The 20,460-nt window shown below is 37.1% G+C and overlaps 1 protein-coding gene across 4 annotated transcripts in view; it reads right to left on the reverse strand.

Moving 5' to 3' along the window:
- LOC121422843 (SH3 domain-containing protein C23A1.17-like) overlaps positions 1-20,460 on the reverse strand; it is a 125,641-nt gene that overhangs the window by 9,555 nt on the left and 95,626 nt on the right. For 3 of the 4 annotated variants that reach the window (XM_041618054.1, XM_041618055.1, XM_041618056.1), the window contains 7 exons: positions 11,068-11,223; positions 8,605-8,741; positions 7,935-8,070; positions 5,818-5,990; positions 4,377-4,515; positions 3,025-3,101; positions 2,388-2,498 (listed from right to left, as the gene is read on the reverse strand). In XM_041618054.1, the coding sequence (XP_041473988.1) occupies positions 2,388-2,498; positions 3,025-3,101; positions 4,377-4,515; positions 5,818-5,990; positions 7,935-8,070; positions 8,605-8,741; positions 11,068-11,223 (929 nt within the window). Of the gene's footprint in view, positions 1-2,387; positions 2,499-3,024; positions 3,102-4,376; positions 4,516-5,817; positions 5,991-7,934; positions 8,071-8,546; positions 8,581-8,604; positions 8,742-11,067; positions 11,224-20,460 lie in introns of those variants that run through there. The other variant, XM_041618057.1, reaches the window with a different exon arrangement.

The following is a 20,460-nucleotide window of genomic DNA, read 5'->3' on the forward strand; positions in this document are numbered from 1 at the left end:
TCAGATCATCTAACATCATCATGGCTAAACCCACTTGGTCTACTAGCGGATGGTCTAATTCTCAGATAATCTATTACATCATCATGGCTAACCCCACTTGGTCTACTAGCAGATGGTCTAATTCTCAGATCGTCTAACACCATCATGGCTAACCCCACTTGGTCTACTAGCGGATGGTCTAATTCTCAGATCGTCTAACACCATCATGGCTAACCCCACTTGGTCTACTAGCGGATGGTCTAATTCTCAGATCGTCTAACACCATCATGGCTAACCCCACTTGGTCTACTAGCAGATGGTCTAATTCTCAGATCGTCTAACACCATCATGGCTAACCCCACTTGGTCTACTAGCGGATGGTCTAATTCTCAGATCATCTAACACCATCATGGCTAACCCCAATTCATCTACTATCCATTTGATCTAATTGTCGTTTGGTTCAACCATTACTTGGTCTCACTATCATAGTCTAATGCCTAAGTGGTCTATTTTCCACTACATATACTTATAATTGCAGATATTAGACAAATGGGGATACCGGGATAGCCGATAAACTGGAAATTAGGCACAATGGGCTAAATGGCAATTAGACCTTGAATGGTTAGTAAACAAACTGAAAGTAGATGATGTAGGACTAGACCACGCGGGAAGAGACCAAACAGAGTAGACGAAGTGGTCTTAGAACAAGTAGCAATTTACCCTTTAAACCTTCTTAAACAGGGGAGGGGGTCATTTTGACAAATTTCGTCACTACGCCATCGTGCACAATTTTTTACCACACCGCTCGCTGACTTTTTACTTTTACTTTCAAGTCTTGCACATATTTTGAGACCAAATTTACGATGCCAGGGTACATGATTCCAAAATTACGCAACCTTTTGTAAGAGCATGTCAGACCCGAAATTACTCAAAAACGTGATTCCGTGTACAAAGTTAATGCAAATTGTGTTTTTCAACCAAAAATCATACTTGTATGATTATTTTCACTTTTGTTGGTTTAAATGGATTTATTTTATGCTATTGATGATCACAAACAGTTACCCAACAAAGTTCATCAGAAAAAAACATCAACAACAAAGAAATCAATATGAATTCAAAAATATATATAATACATATTTGTAGATATTTGTTAGAAATTCTACTAGCTACATAATTTGAGTTAAAGGCAGAAAAACACACACACAACCAAATTTAGGGCAAATTTCATACGCTTATTTGCATAACTAATTAATAAAAATATAAACAATTGATTTTTTGAAAATTTTACTACACAGTCTTGTAGTTTACATCCAGCTCTACGTGTGTGCAAATTTTAGCTGTGATCGTGCGATCAGCGGCCGTGATCTGACGGTGGGGGGGGGTCAAATTGACATCCCCCCGCCGTATGTCCTGGTCTGAAATAGGCAAGTTTAGATAGGGTTACACAATGCTTTATTAACCAATGTGTAAAATCTGGGACCAGTTGCATAAAACTTTTTACCTGAGAAAACTCTGGTAAAAACTGAAAACTAAGGTTAGTCTGATTTCTGCCATTGACTTTAGCACAGGGCAAAAACTCTGGTAAAAACAACCAAGTTTTCTCAGGTAAAAAATTTTATACATCGGGCCCCTGGAGGTTCCACAACTTAAACCACCCATGTAATTAATGACATCCATGTTCTGCAATCCTGAACAAGAATCACTCTTGCAATACATCAATGTTTTCCTAAGTTTAAGTTAGTAGACCTGATAAAACAGGAGCCAGTTGCAGAAAGAGTTGCAATCAATCACAACTCTAAAAATCATACACAACTTGATTTTTAACCAATCAACAGCGCATTTTGGACTTGCTTGTGTTTAAACGTAACTCTCTCTGCAACGGGCCCCAAATCTGATAAACCTTTATATCTTGCTTGGTGCCAACCACCTGGCATGTTTCCAGACACACTTTGTGGTTCTCTGAAACACCTGATAATGATAGCTGATTATGATGACTGATGTGATGATAACCTCAGCTCAAGACAAACCATATTTTGAGGAAGTCATACAAACGTAATGATGATGTCATTCAGGTTGATTAGTCATAATTTCGGCGTACAAAATATCAATTTCTCCCATGTTAAGTTAATAGAGTCTTTACTAAAACTTTGACTATGCTACATAATACAATTTCAATGTTTTCTGTAACATTTTTTTTTACAAAGAAACAATTTACATCATCTTTATAGTGTCAGCATTTAAAAAGAATGCCCCACCAAAGGAAATTCATACATAAATTCATATCCACAGCTTTCCAACACTTTTCAAAGAGGATGAAGCTTTTTTGTGGTATAGATTAGTGGATGGAATAAAGCAACAATTGAAGGTGAAAGTTTTTTTGTCTGTCGAGCACCTGTTGATATGCTTACCTCTGGGGTCATCTTGGCTATGGTTGGCATGTCATATCCAGACCTGGTGAAGTTGTTGGTGTACTCCATTAACCTCTGCCTCCTTAACCACTCGTATATTCTATCTGCATCCTGAAATCACGAAGAAATGAAAACATTTATTTCAAAGCTGAACTATGACTCTTGCCTTGTAATCAGATGGTTGTGTGTTTGAATCCCAATATGGTCTAGCATCCTTTGGCAAGGCGTCAATCCACAATTTGCCACTCTCCAACCAGGTGTTAAATGGGTATCCGTTAGGATGCGAAAGCCTATGTAGTATGTCTAGCATTGTTGGAATGCTCCCCAGGGAGTGGAGAAGGTGCATACATTGTATGCTGGCATGCAAGGATCTGATGACCGGGGTAATAATGTATTTGTAAAGTGCTTAGAGACGTCGTTCCGATGTTTAAAACGCTATATAAATGCGGATTATTATTATTCATTATTAAATGCATGGGCCTGGGTTCAGAATTTTGCCTTACTCCTTTGCTATTTAGTTACTTTTATTCACTTTTTGTTTTAATGAATGAAAAAAAAAATTGATCTAGATCTAGAGAGGAAAGACTTTATCAACATATATCTAAAGTGAATGTCAATGATAGATATATATTCTTACCTTAATACCTTCATGTTGAGCTGATATGGCATCTACATGGAAGTCAGATATACCATCACTATGAGGTCTTTGGGAATCTAAAGAATACAAGGTCAAAAATCCTGTCAGTATATTGTCTTGCCACTGATTGGTCATCTGCTTCTTGCAACAAGAAATATAAACTGATTTATTACAGCGAAAATAAGATCATTTTTCTTGTAAAACTGCAACAAAAATTTGCAATGGATTGCAAATATTTTCCTGCAACATCCTTGTATATATTTTCCATATGTCTTCTTTGAGAATGTATAATTGGTTAATAATATGAAAATATGTTCATATTTTTGGTATTTCACATATTTATAGAATGTATCCATCATTTCTACCCTTGTTTAATCCATTATGGCACATATTCTGAACTCACGTTCAAAGTTCAACTCTCGTCTAAAGTTGTGGTTTAACTACATAGCCAATTGTGACAAAAATCTCGACCAGGTGGGTGTCTCATGACGATGTTCGTAAGTTAAGAACGACTGGTGAACCTTTCTTACACACTAAATAATCACTAATTATTTCACTAATCACTTTAATGGTAATATCACCAGTCATTCTTAAAGTAGCTTTATGAAACGACCCCCAGGTTCGATATATCAGCTCATCTGTCTCTCCCATCATTCATACATGTAACTGTCTGGGAACAATAAATTAATAATTTCCTTCACCATAATAACATGAGAAATTCATCATGTGACACAATTAGGACATTTTCATCTTCCAATGATTTTAGCAGAGAGTTAGACCATGTCCTCACTTAAGACCAAATTTCAGAATACAGACTGATCCATGTAAAGGCGACCGCACGCCTTACGATTGGTCTGCGACCCGATTTCAGAATAAAATGTAGTAGAATTTGATGCTAATATTGAGACTTGGAATATATTACTGTGTAAAGTTCTATATCATTGTACGAATACCTACGTTCAAATCTGTGACTTTGCTATCATCCTTCTTAGAATAAAAGCGAATTTAATATCTAGTCATAATGACGTCATAGCAGTCGTACGACTGGCTACGATTTGAAACTAATTTGACTTTTACTCCAAAATAAAAGCTTGCAATCTTTCAAAATTGTTATATTAGTATTCTTTCAATTGATTTTAACCTCGAATAAAATAATATGTTCCATTCACATTTTCAGAAAATGAGCAAAATGCGATTTGTTTCAAAATCGGATCGCGAACAGTCGTAAGGTGCGTGGTGGCCTTTAGACTGAGTTAAGAACAATTTACATTATCACACTGCCATCAACCCATGGAATTTACAGTTTTGATTATGTAATCATTTTAGTAAGATATCAAAACGAAAGTAAATACCATTGCAATGAAAGTCTGAAGCCAGCATGTTATCCATACTATGTGCGGGGTGTGTGTGCATCATAGACTTGTTATGATGTAATGATTGATATCCCATCATTCCTCCTCCTCCGCCTAAATGACCTCTCATTGCTTGACCCTGTCATTAGAAAGACAAAACAGAATAAATGTGGTGAGCAGAGCTGCCAACCTGAACAAGAACATTTCGGTATTTTCAAGGCTGAAAAACAGTATTTTGGTGAGGAAATTAGTATTTTCACAGGAATACCTTAGGACAACACATAAACTGAAACTTAAGAAATCAGAATTTTGCATGAAACCATCAGTATTCTTCTCTATTTTCAGTACTAAATACGGAAAATCAGTACTACTTGGCAGCTCTGGGTGAGTGATGTAGACAAGATCAGTTTGTTTTAATTTTTAAAGAAGAAACACAGAAATATACAGATACACATGGTCATGAAATAAACCTTAGGAATGTCAAATATTTTCATCCATATGTAATCTTTGTTTTTCACAACCTAGTTCTATTGACCAGGTGGGTGTTTCATAAAGCTGTTCGCAAGAAACCAATGACTCAACGCAAGACCGGTGACCCCTTCTTGTGCTAAATGATACATCCATATGTCATTCATTTAGGACATAAGAACATGTTCCAGTCGTTCGTAAAGTCGTGCGTAACTTAACAAACAGCTGTATGAAACACCCACCTGATATGGTTTACAACATATCAAGCATCCACATCACTGACATATAGGCCCGTATTCTGAAGTCATGTTAAACTTAGACCATGGTCTAACTCTGTGCTAAAATTATGGGAAGCCAAAAGTGTCAAAATTTTTATTAAGTTGTATGTTTCTTATGTTTACTGTGCTCTTTCCTGATTCATCGATGGTGAAGACAATCATCTATTTCTACTTCCTAGACAATTATGCATGATTTGAGAGCTGAATGAGCTGAAATATGATATCTCTACCATTAGTGATTTATGTAACAATTGGCTATCCATACTTAAACCACAACTTTAAACCTGAGTTTAAGTTAAACCCGACTTCAGAATACGGGCCATAATATGCATAATTTTTCTCAAGAGTTAAAAAAATCCACTTTGGCTATACCTTGGGCATGATAGAACTGTTGAAAAGGTACCTTGTGCAGGTTTTTCTAATGCTCTTGAAGAAGTGTATTATCTTTATAATATTACATGGCACAGGTCACCCTTTATTTCCAAGAAAATGCTTACATTTACAGTATGGTCCTCAGGATAGTCCAAACCATTTGGAGGTCTATTCCAAGGTTGATAATGTCTTATGACCGATATCAAGATCAACTGATTCGTTCATGGTTAATCATAGACTTACAACCGATATCAATCATGCAACTGATGTACATTCTACAGTACAGGGCATACATTGTTCATATTTTGACAGGAAATGCTTACATTTGCAGTATGGTCCTCGGGATAGTCTGAACCACTTGGAGGTCTATTCCTAGGTTGATGATTGCGAAGCCATGGTGGATCATCAAAGCTGGGTTTATTTCTAAACGGCTGTCTACTAGGTGAACTACCAGCTGATGCAGGAAACTGAAACTGGTTGTAGTAACCACCATTGCCTAAGATCAATTCAGATATTACAAACACAGGAGTTAGTTCTTGTTCTCCAACTAAGCTGGAATAGTTGCAATACAATGTTCAGAGCTGCCAACCTGAAAAGGAACATTTCCGTATTTTTGAAGCTGAAAATCAGTATTTCGGTGAGGAAATCAGTATTTTCAAAAAATACCATAGGACCACACATACAACTGAAACTTTAGAAATCAGTATTTTACATGAAACTATAAGTATTCTTCTCACTTTTTAGTACTAAATACTGAAAAATCAGTACTACTTGGCAGCTCTGAATGTTGGATACCCAGCAGCCAGTGGAGCCAGAATGCTCTGTACAGAATGAGTTCTCCCCTCCTAAGATTTATTTGATCAGGGGAGCGTTTTATGAAAGGACTTGTCAGACCTTTTAACAGACAAGTCCTGTTTTATCCAACGGTAACCATAGGAAACTGTTGTCCATGTCAGACGAAAATTGTTGATGAAATGCTCTCCAGAATGTTCCTGCGCCACCGATTCGGAGCTACCAAACTGGACAAGAATACTAAGGCATATCAAAAGCTAATTGTATTAGAACTTTTAGAAATATATTAATGCTTATACCTTTGGAAATAAATGTTGAATTGAATTGATTGAATGAAAGGATCAATTTAAAACAAGTTAAATCAAAATCTGTTATGAAATAAGAGGTTTATGGATGTTTAAAAAGTCTTGTTGTTCTTTCTGTGGGGATCCTCAAAGTGGAAAAAAATGCTTCAATGTGTGTGAATTACAAGCCGTTCAAACTGTCCCCCATCACCCGGAAGAAGGGGGAGAGAAATCTTATCTTTTTACGACCGACCGTTCATACATCCCCCGGTGTCCGGGAGATTGGCACTGGGGGATGAGTGGGCTAGGTCATAGGCATGGTTACGTAAAGTGCGCCCGCACATGATAACGCAGGAAATGCAATTACTTGCAGCTAGCCGAGCACTAAAACAGTACCATGACAGCACTTATGATTAAAACAGGTGCGCGATCTCGGATTTCGAGCCAAGGTCGCTCTTCCTTTGAAACACCCAGGGGATAGAACCGGGAGATGGGGGACAATCCTCCAGACCGTCCAGACTGTCGATTTTCCAGTGGATGTCTTGGGTACCAGGGGATCCACCGGGGATGTCCCAGGTGACAGGGGACAGTCTGAACAAGGTATTAGTGGACAACTCTCCATTCTCAGATTTTCCCCCATTATCTGTCAATTTGTATCTTGCATCCTTCTGAGCACAACATATGTCATGGGGAAATTAAATTCATACCACATATGTCATAGTCAGGGGAGATAATCAGATATATATTTTCAACATAAAGGGGGAAATGTGAAACAAATTGTAAAGAAAACAAATGGAGAGTTGTCCACAATATCAGTCATTTGGAGCATTTTTGCTAATTTGAAGGTCCCTATAGAAAATGTTGCAAGCTTTTTAAAACTTTCATAACTCTCATTTTATAACCAATTTAGATGAAACGCAATATATATTGCTCCTCACATTTTACTCTTTCCAATAAGATTGATTTTCTCTTTGGGATTTAGTTTCCTAGTAGTCCTAGAATAGATACCAGTAACCCTTGAATCTAGGGTTAGTGTACGATGGATCTTTGTGATAGCGATAAGGCATATTAAACAAAATATGGACTGCTCTGTACTTGGAGGAGAGTGGAATCATCAATCCCTCTGTGCTTTTCATACTAAGCCCTTCTATCACCTTTCGGCCAAGGCATCGGGTCGGTAGATGGACCAATAGTAAAAGCACATCGGAAATAATAATTTACAAAGTCATCTTCATGAGCAAGCAATGTTTTTGTACTATCCAAGGCATAATAAATAACCCTTAATAAAATTCCCTCGGATAAGACTTATAACTGCTTGTCTGATGGTTGCAAACATTGTTTGGATTTGGAATGAGTGATCTTACCACTAGGTGATTGTGGAGGGTAATGAGGTGAATTAGGAACACCATAGTGGTTCATCCTTGAGGTAGGACTAGGAGGTACCACGCCTGGTGATTGTACCCCATGCTGCAACATCTCGGGTGGTGGTGGTGGTAGATCCTGCAGTAATGGAAATATCAAAATTAACATTCAAATGGATACAATTTTGATATCATTCAATGATAACCAGTAATACTTTAACAACTAGAACAAAATATATAAACATAAGTTTATTCTCAATCATGACAAAAAAAATCCTTAGATTCCCTCTTTTTTTTGGGGGGAGGATCCCCTGGGTAGGGGAGGAGTGGGGTAGTGACTTACCATGCCATGGGACAATGGTGGGTCCCCTGTGTAGGGGTGGATAGGGTAATGACTTACCATAAGATGGGACATCGATGGATCCCCTGGGTAGGTGTGGAGTTGGGAAGTGACTTTATACCACGACATGGGGCATTGTTGGGTCAGGTAGTGAATTACCATGCCATGGGACAATGGTGGGTCCCCTCGGTAGGGGAGGAGTGGGGTAGTGACTTACCATGCCATGGGACAATGGTGGATCCCCTGGGTAGGGGTGGGGTTGGATGATGTTTTACCATGCCATGGGACATTGGTGGATCCCCTGGGTAGGGGTGGGGTTGGGTAATGACTTACCATGCCATGGGACATTGGTGGATCCCCTGGGTAAGAGTGGGGTGGGGCTAGAGATGATGATGAGTCTTGCTCATAACCTTGCTGCTGTTGTTGTCCACCTTGGTTGTTTCTAACAGGTGTCGAGTGCTCTGTGCTCTCTGTGACAAACAAGGACAAAGATTCATAATGAATGTTCGATAAGTTTGTGTAATGCTTTCAATATATTCTATTTACATTGGTCAGACTCAAAAGAACTTTGAAAAGAAAACAATTTCAATAGAGCATGCCAACGATGGTCAATCCAGCCTTAAGATCTCAATGCACAACATGAATGTACAATTACAGTACACATGCAATGCATGCATGACAGAACAATAATAGACGTGTCGTTGTGTAGTAATTCCCGACTCTCATCTATCAAAGAGCCGAGGATTCAAACCTCTGCCATGTTATGTTTTCCTTCAGCAAGAAAGTTATCCACATCCAGCTCACTATAATGTGAATTCTCAGGAAGCAATCTCCAGGAGTGGTTTAGCTCGACCCAATTCAAGAAAGCAATCCAGTTTGTAGAAAGTGAAACCTTGTAGGTAATTGGCTCAGTGCAAATATGATGTGAAGTATAATTGAGCATAAAGGTCATGCCTACCAGATTAGTGGACCAACTGAGAGAAAATGAAGCTTTGTACACTACATAAGCATGACAAGGCAGCATGTTATTACATGCTACAAGGGCAGAGGGATATGTCATTTGCAAAAAAAAAAAAACAGACAAAGCTAGAAGCCATTATAACAATAATATTAACACTAATCTGCATTTATCTCCATACAATCTATTCCAAATCAAGTCATATTACCCTGGCTGACTAAATTCAAACTATTAATCCTACTGGGTATCCATTCACTTCTAATGCGTTGGGCGAGTGCTACACATTGAGAACATTGTCGGTGAATTACTCACAGAAGGAAAACACTTTATACCTGGGATTTGAACCCATGACCCTCTGATGGAAAGACAGGAATCACTGGACCACAATGCACCCACCATTGACATGTGAGAATCATTACAAACCCGACAGGTTTAAATGTGTCATGTTGATAAAACACCTGTTAGTCTAAGGAGGTTTGAGGAAGGAAGGTATAGCTGATGCTTTATAGCCATGCTGTAAGTTTTTTATGATTTCCTTGTTTCATTTCAGACAAAGTCAAATTTGATGGAACCAATATGTAGAAAGTGCAAAAGAAGAAAATACAGACACACAGACCCATCTGAATGCAATCGCTTCCTCTGCACCATATGGTATTGTTATTAGTTGTTTTTCCTCTAAAAACCTAACCATCTCCGGTATAGGAAACAGCGTGCAATGCCTGACAGATAAAGTGGTTTGAAGTGTTCTGGCTATTATCACCTAGCTGTTATTTGCTGTCGAATGTGCAGTATCATCGTCATGCAGACATATCACCAGTATTAACATGGAGCTAGCTCTCTGGTATTAACTAAGTCAATAACTTGCAGGATTTTAATTCATACAATCCATTTCAATATTAAGATATTCTATGCTGCTCTGATAAATATTAGTTCCTTTGAAAGCATTACTTCATCAAACCTAAATATCTTTATACATGATCTATTTTTAAACATTGTTTGAAGTACCGTATATAAACCTTGTCTCATCAAGACATTTCTGCTTCTTGGCCCTTTGTTTGGTAATTTAAAAATAAAAGGAGCAATGGACACAGGAATCAAATATTGTGCCACTTTAAGTATGTAGAGTCTGTTTGTTCCTCTTTGTGGTGGTTAGAAATAGGAATTCCTGGTTATTCCCGTTGATCTAAGACCCAATCTGGTAGAAACAAGTTTTGGCATCTTCTTATTCTCTTTCCCTACAAGTTTCTGAGTTCTCCCACATGCCCTATTCCAATGACCCATGTCCTTTTTGCACTGTATCCATAAACCAGAGGTCTATGTATAGGAAGCATGCATGGAGCAAATCCTGACATAGAGCACCATCTTCCAATATATAATGCCAGAGCAAGCACTATAATAAAGCTCTTAAATAGTTAATGGTGGGGAGGGGGGTTACAACCCCTACCCCTGGAAAGAGGCATCTGCCTGGTTCGCCCAATCCCATTGTACCTTAGATATACCACACAATACACGCAATACAAGCACTACTCTGTAGTGGATCCCTCCATTTTCTCAGAATTTTATTTTATAACGGTTATGACATTTTGCTTGTATAATACTCTGTTTTGTTTTAGTTTTACTTATAGATAAAATATCATATACTGTACATGCTTCATTTTGTCTGTATAAGTTCATTGTAACTATTTTGACCACATTACTTTGTTCTCTTGAAAATGAAATAAAATAAATTGAAATTGAATTGAAAATACCACTTCCCATAGCTACATGCACTATTTTTTATTATATCTTATTGATGAATTGTTTGCGGGACCAGAGCGAGAGTGGGGAGGGGGGCTTACCTCTATTTGACCAGGTGCCTGATGAGCTAGCCGATGCTGTTGAACCCGTAGAATATCGATGATTGGTGATGTTATCAACTGAAGGGCTTCTAGATGGGTTCCTGTAGGGACCAGCAGGCATAATGTTGCTACCATAGCTTGGAAGAAAAGCTTGGCCTAGAGGACAAATATCAAAGACAGATAAAAAAGATAGAAAAAATGAATAACAAAACAGATTTTTACTGCACAGTCATTTGAATAATATATTAAAATGATGATGTGAAGTGCTTTTAAAATATTCACTAAGTACAGAGCCGTTCAACTATCTTCAGTTTTAACCTCCTAGCATCAGGAGGTCAAAGTTCAAAGCCTAAGTCGATTACAGAATTAAGTAATCAATGGCTAACAAAAGAAGATATTCATTATAATCATTAAAATTATAACCTTTCAAAAATTGATTTAATCAACAGAGTTATGCAACATCACTCCCTTAATACCATCAACTAACCTAGATATCAATCTTTTAACCAACAATTAATTAACCAACATCGCTAATCAATCTTTGCAAGAGATTTCAAACAATTTCCCTACATATCATCACATGCAAGTCCAACCCTACTAAGGTACCATCTCATATGGCACAAATATCAACAAGGCTTAGAAACAAGCCCACATCTCTATAATGTCCCATCAATTACTCGTAAATGTCAATTATGAAAATAACTACAAGATCTCATCTGAAAGAAAAAATATTGATTAAAGTATTTTAATGGTCAATGCCAATAAAGAGCTCAATGACCAACAACTTGTTGAACATACACTTTTTTGGAGGTCCTGGAGGTACATAGTTTGGACCAATGACCCTAAAAATCAGTCAATGTTGTCCTTTTCCACTCATACTCAATCCTTAACTACTCTTTGTGTGTGAAGGACATACTGAACTCATTACAGAAAGAGCTCTCAATTTTTTAATATGCACAGTTGTTTAATCTTAAGCACGGAGCTTGAAGGATTGACTACCGGTTCACATAATATCAGTCTATTTCATAAACAAAGAGTGCATTTAAAGATCTAGCTGATAGTGAGTTTGGAGTGTTCATTTTCGGTATTTATCTCTTAATGATCTAACACTGAGTTATTTCCTTCATTCACTACATTGTTTTGACCTATTTAGGCTCATGATTTGCTCTGAAAAGTTAAGCATAAACAGCACTCCCAGAATCACGTTTACGATCGCCGTTTTGAATCGACGTTTGAAATCGCTGATTCTGTCCTTGCAATGGAAGCATAAACACACCCTTAGTTAGTCACATTCATTCAACAAGACCAACTGATGGGAGGAGGGTGCAACGAAAAACAAATTTTAGGGGAAAAGATTTGAAATGTCACCTTCAAGTACAGTCCGACCTCTCTTATCCGGACACGTTGGGACCAGCATCAATCCGGATAAGGGATTTATCCGGAACTGGGAGACCCAATATTAAATACACGCAGCTGCGCTGCCGGCTGCCTCCCCAAGCCACCGGCGGTAGCTACACTGCACTATTGTAGTGGGCGTACGGTAAAGACAATATTCAATGCAGAGTCAGTGCAAATTATAGGCAGTGTTTTTTATTGAAATCGATCGATCGATGGCCAAAACTCTTGGATAATTTACCTGCTAAAATGACTGAGGTATACATCGAGCATACTTCGAAAGAAAGTGAATGACTCGATGAAACCAAGTTTTAAAATTAGATCATCGCGGCGGGTATTGCAGCTTCGCAATGTCAGCCATTGTTCCACTGACTGTAGGCTCAAACATGATAGATGGCGCTGTCCGTATTGACGCCTAAAGTTAGCTAGCAAGACATGTGTTGTTTTTCCCGCGAAGCAAAAAGAGAAACGTGATGAAATGTTTGCGCTGCACCCTGATTTACTGGAAATTATCATTCCTAAAGTTCTTTTGGTGATTTGGGTGAGATATTTTCATTAAAAATATGTTTGGTGTAGGGTGACTATGCATTTTTATGTTGGGAAATCAGAGTGGGTTTATGTATAGGATTGAGTTTAGATTGAAATCTCATTTCCTCACGTACCTGTACTAGATTTAAAAAAAAAAAATCTCGGCAAGTGTGCGTCCGGATAATAGAGAGATCCGGATAAGGGGAGGCCGGATAAGAGAGGTCGGACTGTATGAATCTTCAGTAATCTGATACACATGTAGTGAATATCTGTATAAACCTACGGGTAGTTGTAATGGATGACAATATTACATGGCTATTAATTTATTATGATTACCAGCAAGAATGTGAAGACCTCTCAATATCTATGATCATAAATTACCCAATACGAGAGTGTTTTATGATGATGGTAGGTAACTCTCTATAAGAAACTCCAAGATGAGAGTAACTATACCAAACAAATCACGTTTTACATTATTAGTGAAAATTACGTTACAACCTTGAAAGAGACAGAATGAATGAAAAAAAAAACCTCTAATATATAAAAAGTCTTGCACTCTTTACCTTAAGTAATTGGCTCTTTTGAACTTTGTTTTATCTCTTGAATTTACTATTTAAATGATTCTCTTTCCAAACCTACTTTCATGGATGTACAGGTGTATTTCCATATAAGCTATCAATCACTTATTACTTTATTTTTCCAAATATTCACATGTATGTGCAAGTTCAAGTGATGCATCACTATCTTATACCCCTTTCATAAACCCAATAAAAATGAATTAGGCGGCTAATAGCAGCATAATTTGGTCGTAAAATTGGAGGACAAGAATTATCCGCATTACTCTGATGCTGCTATTATCCGCATAATAGCGGCATCGGGATAAGATTTTGAGTTTATGAACGCATTTCCAAATAATGCGGATAATTGCCATGGTGCGGTCACAAGGTCACCCTTTTTCAACACAACCGCATCGGAGGGGGCGTGTCCAGTTGTCATGGCGATTATCCGCCTTTTTCAGGACGGGCGGTCGTAAAAATAATGCGGCTTATTTTCGGAGTTTATGAACGCAATTTTTATTGAATTATCCGCATTACTCTTAGGCGGCTAATTGGAGGATAGGTTTATGAAAAGGGTATTAGATACCATCCCGGTATTCATAATATTTTGATTTGAGTAAACCATATTGGCCAAACAAGCCACAGGGGTTGGGGATACACGCAAACCCATCTGCATAATTTGTAAGAGGGACTATGAGCTTTTGAATGTAAATCCCCTGTCTATCTCCTGTTTGGTGAGATGTATATTGCCTGGAGTAGGATCTCACCGACCGACCATCAAGACGACTCTGAGCAATAAAGCGCTATCCATGTTCATTGAACTCTACACCCTGCGCATCTCCTATGGGTGCATTCACACCAAGGGAAAGACCATTAAAGGGGAAGTTCACCCTGAAGAAAACTTTGTTGTAAAAATAGCAGAAGAAATAGTAAAAAAATATTGGTGAAGGTTTGAGGAAAATCCGTTAAAGAGTAAGAAAGTTATTAGATTTCAAAGTTTTGGATTTGTGACGTCATAAACGAGCAGCTGCCCCATGTGTTATGTAATATAAAATGCATGAATTTCAAATTTTGTATGGTTCCTGATGACTTAATTTTGTTTTCTATTCATGATCGGGTGTGAAATGATTTGTCTATTGATATACAAAAGGTACAGTGAAAACCATTTTCAATTTTCTGAGAAAATGCCATTTCCTTGAAGTTTTACCATTTGCTATGTAGGAATGCTGCTTGCATATGACATCACAAACCAAATAATCGAAATTCTAATAACTTTTTAATTATTTGATGAATTTTTCTCAAACCTTTGGCAATATTTTTTATTATTTTTTCTGCTATTTTTACACTAAACTTTTTGTCAGGGTGAACTTCCCCTCTAACAGTCACATAACACAAAGGTTAGCAATCATCATAGAACATTTTTTTACAATTGATTGCATTGACTACCGTGGACTATTAATTGCTAACCTCTGTGTTACAGGACCATGATGAGCACGTAGGCATATGCCATTATCATGAGAGAACAACAATCTACACCTGTTGACCAGCAATGCATCATATCCTGTTGACTCTTTTTTATGTGTTTTATTAAATCAATATAATAAAAAGCAAACAAAAATATATTAAATATTAATAATAATCAACAACAACAAAAATAAAACATGACAACGCAATGTATACGAAAATGCAGCTTAGCTCTTTTTGTAATTGAAAAATAATAATGGATTAGTTAAAATAGTTGAATTTGAATAATTTAATGGAAATTTGGTATACAGGTTATAAACGTCAGATTCCCAATGATCTCAAGAAGGCAGAATTAAATGCACAAGAAAGCAGCATCCTTGGTCCCTTACAAAATTCTTTCTTGACCAATTGAATATTGAAATTGGGAGATCAATGTATAGAACCTATGTTACAGAATTCAGACGTCAACAGAATATAACTCCACATCACACTGTCGATTCAGAATCTTAAAATATGTTTAAAGAGAAATACCAGTAGTTGCAGTAAACACTGATTTCATGAGAAAGTCTGTAAAACCAGGCTTAATTGTCAGTATATCATCGAGGATCTAGATCTGGTACAGTTACATAAACTGAACTTTGTGAAATCTTGAAATCTACGCTGAAAAATGTTCACACTGAAGATCACCAACACAGATAGGAACACGTGGGACAGTGTATTATTATTGTTGGAATAAAGACCTGACGGAAGTGACCAAATCCGCGCTTATTTTGCTTATTTCTCAGCAATTACACAATTTCTTCCAGAATCCTTCGGCACAAATTTTTTATTCATACAACCAGACACTTGGGTGGTCATTATATTAGATTCTGTAAAAAGTCATTTTGAGATCGTTACCAATACTGGAATTTATCTGTAATATTGTTCAAAGTGAGTTTTAATCACATCTATCATGTTCTGTATAGTACAGTATACCATCTCGTGTGAATGGAATCATCTCAAGAGGCCAATGGAGCTGTTGGATTCGAGCCAGTCATCTTGCTTTAGAACCTCTTACTTCTATTGACGTCAGGGCATAAACAATCCACCTTCATGGAGGAATTTAGGCAAGCTCAATTTCCCTTCTCCTACATTAACACTGGTATATATTGTCTTTCAAAAGCCAGAAGGACGTAAACATAATTTTACATGTTGTTTAATAATGCCCTTGAAGGCGACAGGGTGAACATACAAGATGATGCTTGTCATGGAGGTTAACTTTCCAAGTAGAACAGCTCATCAGATTTACATAGAAAGCCTCCTCCTCCCATTACTCAATCATTTTTTGCTATGGTTCATTAACATAAGGGAGTGGGTGAAACCATGGCGATAACACAGATCCATGGTGAAACCGATGGAACAGGTTAGATTGCAAGAAAACAGATAAATCTAAGAATGAGAATGATGAGATTACTTGAGCTAATTGCAATAGGATTCTCATCAGTATTTGCAACAAACTTATATGTGTGATATAGGCCTAAATGCATTATCAAAATTATTCCCTTTGATAGACAAAAAAATAACCAAAGCATCTCTATTCCATAAATCTGTTGATGGTCCTCACTCCTCAAATTCAATAGTTATATTAATGGATAGCATTTGAAATAGGTTCTCCATAGATCTCACAAGCTTTCAATAATTTGATTTGAAATATTCTCATGCACTCATTAAACTACTTCATACTGACAAAGTGGAGTTATTCCGGAGTCCAGAAGGAGTTAATCCACTTTGGAGGGCAGTATGAAAATTCTAGGATTATTTCGATCCGGATTCAAGGCGGAGTACTCAACCTATTTCGAGAAGAAGGTTACAAACAGAGTTAGTCTGCACCAGAAGGGCGTTATTGCCTATCTCGCACGTAACTTCATTTATTACCGCATGGGGGAGATTCCGCTCGCCACACATATGGCGCGGACTCGCTTGGAAACCATGGAAAAGACTGCGGATACACCGCTGCAGAGTTTGCCCGTTTGAAAGGGGTGCAATGTCGGTCCGCAGTACAAGTGTATCAACTCAATCCGGAGTAACTCCACTTCTCCTTCAGTATGAAAACACCTTTAGAATTAAGTAATTTAGATGTCTTAGTCAGGGAAGGGAATCTATTGTATTATTTAGCACCAACAACTTGAAAATGGAAAATAGCAATCCACCTTTTAAATAAGTTTCGGTTGTCAGTATGAAACTGGTCTAAGAGAGCCATGTAAAAAACATCTTGAAGACAAGAAAAGGAGAATAGAAGAACTGATCTTCTATCACTATCAGCATGACCATATACCAACAAGAATGCAACAATATTTTGATGCTTCTTGCCTGGGCTTCATACCCAAACTCTTCATGACAAGTTTGATTTTTTTTCCAAATCATGTCATTTAAAACTACTCACAAAAGGTCATCAAAGGTCAAAGTTTGGGAGTACAGGATCAATGTCCTATAGGCAGGGGATCATATTACCCCATAAAAAGTTTGGCTTATGTTGCCCTCTTCAATTCCCACAGGTACCATATATCATAAGGCACCCATTAGAATAAGACAATGGGGCTATCTGCACCATCTCGAGTTTTCAAATTAGCGTGCTATTTCTGATCCGGCAAATTATCCCGATCTGACCAATCTCGAGATTATTTGCAATGGAGATGCTATTATCGCGCTAGTTCGTAGAATTATGTCGAGATTGCAATCCAAAGTCAACTTGGGATTTTTTGCAAAATAGCGCGCTATTTTACAAATTATCGCGCTAATTCGTAGGTGCAGACGCACTCTGGAATATTTATTCACGGCCTCAGACCATAATGCATGGATGCCTCGCTCGAGCAGGAATCGCTCTTATTGCGATGGTGGAGACGGGGTTTCTTGAATCTTGAAATTAATCGTGAAGATTAATCTCAAGATCTAAAATCTAATCTAAAATCTCAAGATTGAGCAAACTCTGGATGGTGCAGCACCACCTATTTTGTTGAATAGCTGGAATCATTGGCAGATTGTTAGAAGATAAGGCTAACCATGGACCTATACGTACTAGGTACATGGGCTAACAACAACATACTCATACTGCAGTTAGCATAGTAATATATATCTCAAGAAGAATCAAATACACACATTTTGGGATATTTCAGAGTCAGAACCTAAAAAAAATCTTATTTGTTAGATTAGATGTATGGCCTACCTACAGGTACTTCACTTAATAGAAAGCATCCCCAATCCCTTTTAACTGAAATCCTTTATTTCATATTTTTTTATTTAATAAAGTTGACATGTACTAAGTCATTGTTTCAAATCCAGTTACAATTTTCTACACTGCATTAAAAGAGAGGAACTTGCCGTCTACTTTCTGTTTGTTATTTTTTCCTCATCAATTTTCTTCCTTGTTTGGGCACTTCCTTGAACTCTTAAAACTTTCACATGACATTTAAACAAGTATGACTTTAAAAAGAGAGATAAAATTCAAAATATTTCATCAAGGATGAAAGTTCAAAAGGATTTGGAGTTAGAATCTTGGGAGATATTCCCAGTTACAAAATCATGATTCTCAATGTTATGTCACTTTCCATTCTAAAAGTTTATGCATCTCAAAACTTTTTGCGCGAATGAAATCACAGTGGACCGATGCTTGATGGATAGAGCACATGAAACGCATACATGTATGCAAGGAGTACACAATGGATGCATAGGGTTTTCCAACGGATGGCAAGATTTTTAAAAATGTTTTACATCCCCTTTGCATGCATAAGTGCAGTGGGACGGGGCCTTTAAACAGATGTTGTTTTATTTCAAACCATTCCATTTCAGTATGTCCATGTCTAGACAACATGTGGGAGGTATACTGATTTCATTCTAATCCTGGCTAATCCCGCTATCACCATCTATCCTCTCACATTCACATATTTCATCTGTCATTTATCCATCATATCATATCTTCGAAGCATTTCCCAGCCCACGCCTCCATTTAAGAGAGTGGGATCGTCTGTTCATTATAAATCTTGAAAGTTTAAACAGTATTAGAGAAAGGGTGGGTACCAAGTTTTTTTGGGAAAATCAAGCCTATATCAAGTTTCAGTAATTACCCCTGAAGTGTGTGTCACTCTTCTAGTTCATTACAGTATTATGTCACATGATCGTGTGTGTTGTTTAATTTTGCATCTGATATGGTGAAATTATACGAATTTCTCCAACTAACTTTAATCATGTGCCTTGAACTTGGTAAGGGTCGAGCCAGAAGTAGCCCGACACAGTGACGTCATAGAATCATGATTCAAATTGCGGTTTATGTGTTTACACTTTTTTATATTTTTCGTTCATGATTCTTTTACAGAAACATCTTTCCAAACAACCTTTTTTTCCGTGTTCCATATTTGAATATTTTAACTTTTGACTAAAATGCAATTGAGATTCTGCAGAATCATGATTTGAATCATGATTGAGATCATGATTCTAGGGTAAAAAAGTGGCGCATAAACGCACCCTAAATGGAATAATTTCATCATTCTGGAATACTGAAATAAAATGGAATAGATTCAAGTGACCACTACTATTTTCGAGGATTATTAAATGCTAAAATTCTAGCAAACTACTTTTTAAGATCATAGCCATTCCTAAATTCATCACAGGAAAATTCTGATGGTTTCTAGAGACATCTTCAGGCTCCACAATATATTCACTCCATACAAAACCAACTGTTTGGATAGTCTAAATAAGTATTGGTTTACCTTCTGATTGAAATGATACTGTATTGTTTGAGTGGACTGCGGACATTGACTTTTGATCTTTGACCTGAAATCCATCACCAGATCCTTTTCTAAGAAAACAACTATTGTATATGTAGTAGGCCTACATATTAATGTACAAGCAGCATCTATAGTCTAAAAATGATTTGGTTGATTACTTTGATTTCATTTCAAATTCAAATTCAAGTTCCAAGCTACACAAGATGAAAGAAGCAATATATCAATCATTCTATTGCTAATTTTGTTCTAAATCAATTATTTCAAAAGGGTTTCCCTTGTTTGTCAGACCCAATGAATTTAGAAATCATTTTTGTAACTACAGGTAGATAATTCAACTACATGACATGTCAAACCTGCCAACCTCTGGGAAAGAAAAACTGTATTCTGTGATTAAAAAAAAACTATATTTTTCACCAAAAAAATGTTTGTTTTTTTACAAATACATTTTTAAAGAAAAAACATCAATTTTGGTTGCAAAAATGTAAGGTACTACATTCGCCAAAAACGTACTGGTTGGCAGGTCTCACATGTAGATGAATTCAGACAAAGAACAACTACTTTTACCAAGGAGATTTTAAACCTCCATGCCTTTACTAAATCAACAAAAATGGGCTACTTGGTGACACTAATAGGCGTACAATGCATCCTATTATAGACCTACATCCTATTATGTAGAAATAAAAGGAAAA

This window comes from Lytechinus variegatus, chromosome 10 (assembly GCF_018143015.1).
Source record: "Lytechinus variegatus isolate NC3 chromosome 10, Lvar_3.0, whole genome shotgun sequence".
NCBI lineage: Eukaryota > Metazoa > Echinodermata > Echinoidea > Temnopleuroida > Toxopneustidae > Lytechinus > Lytechinus variegatus.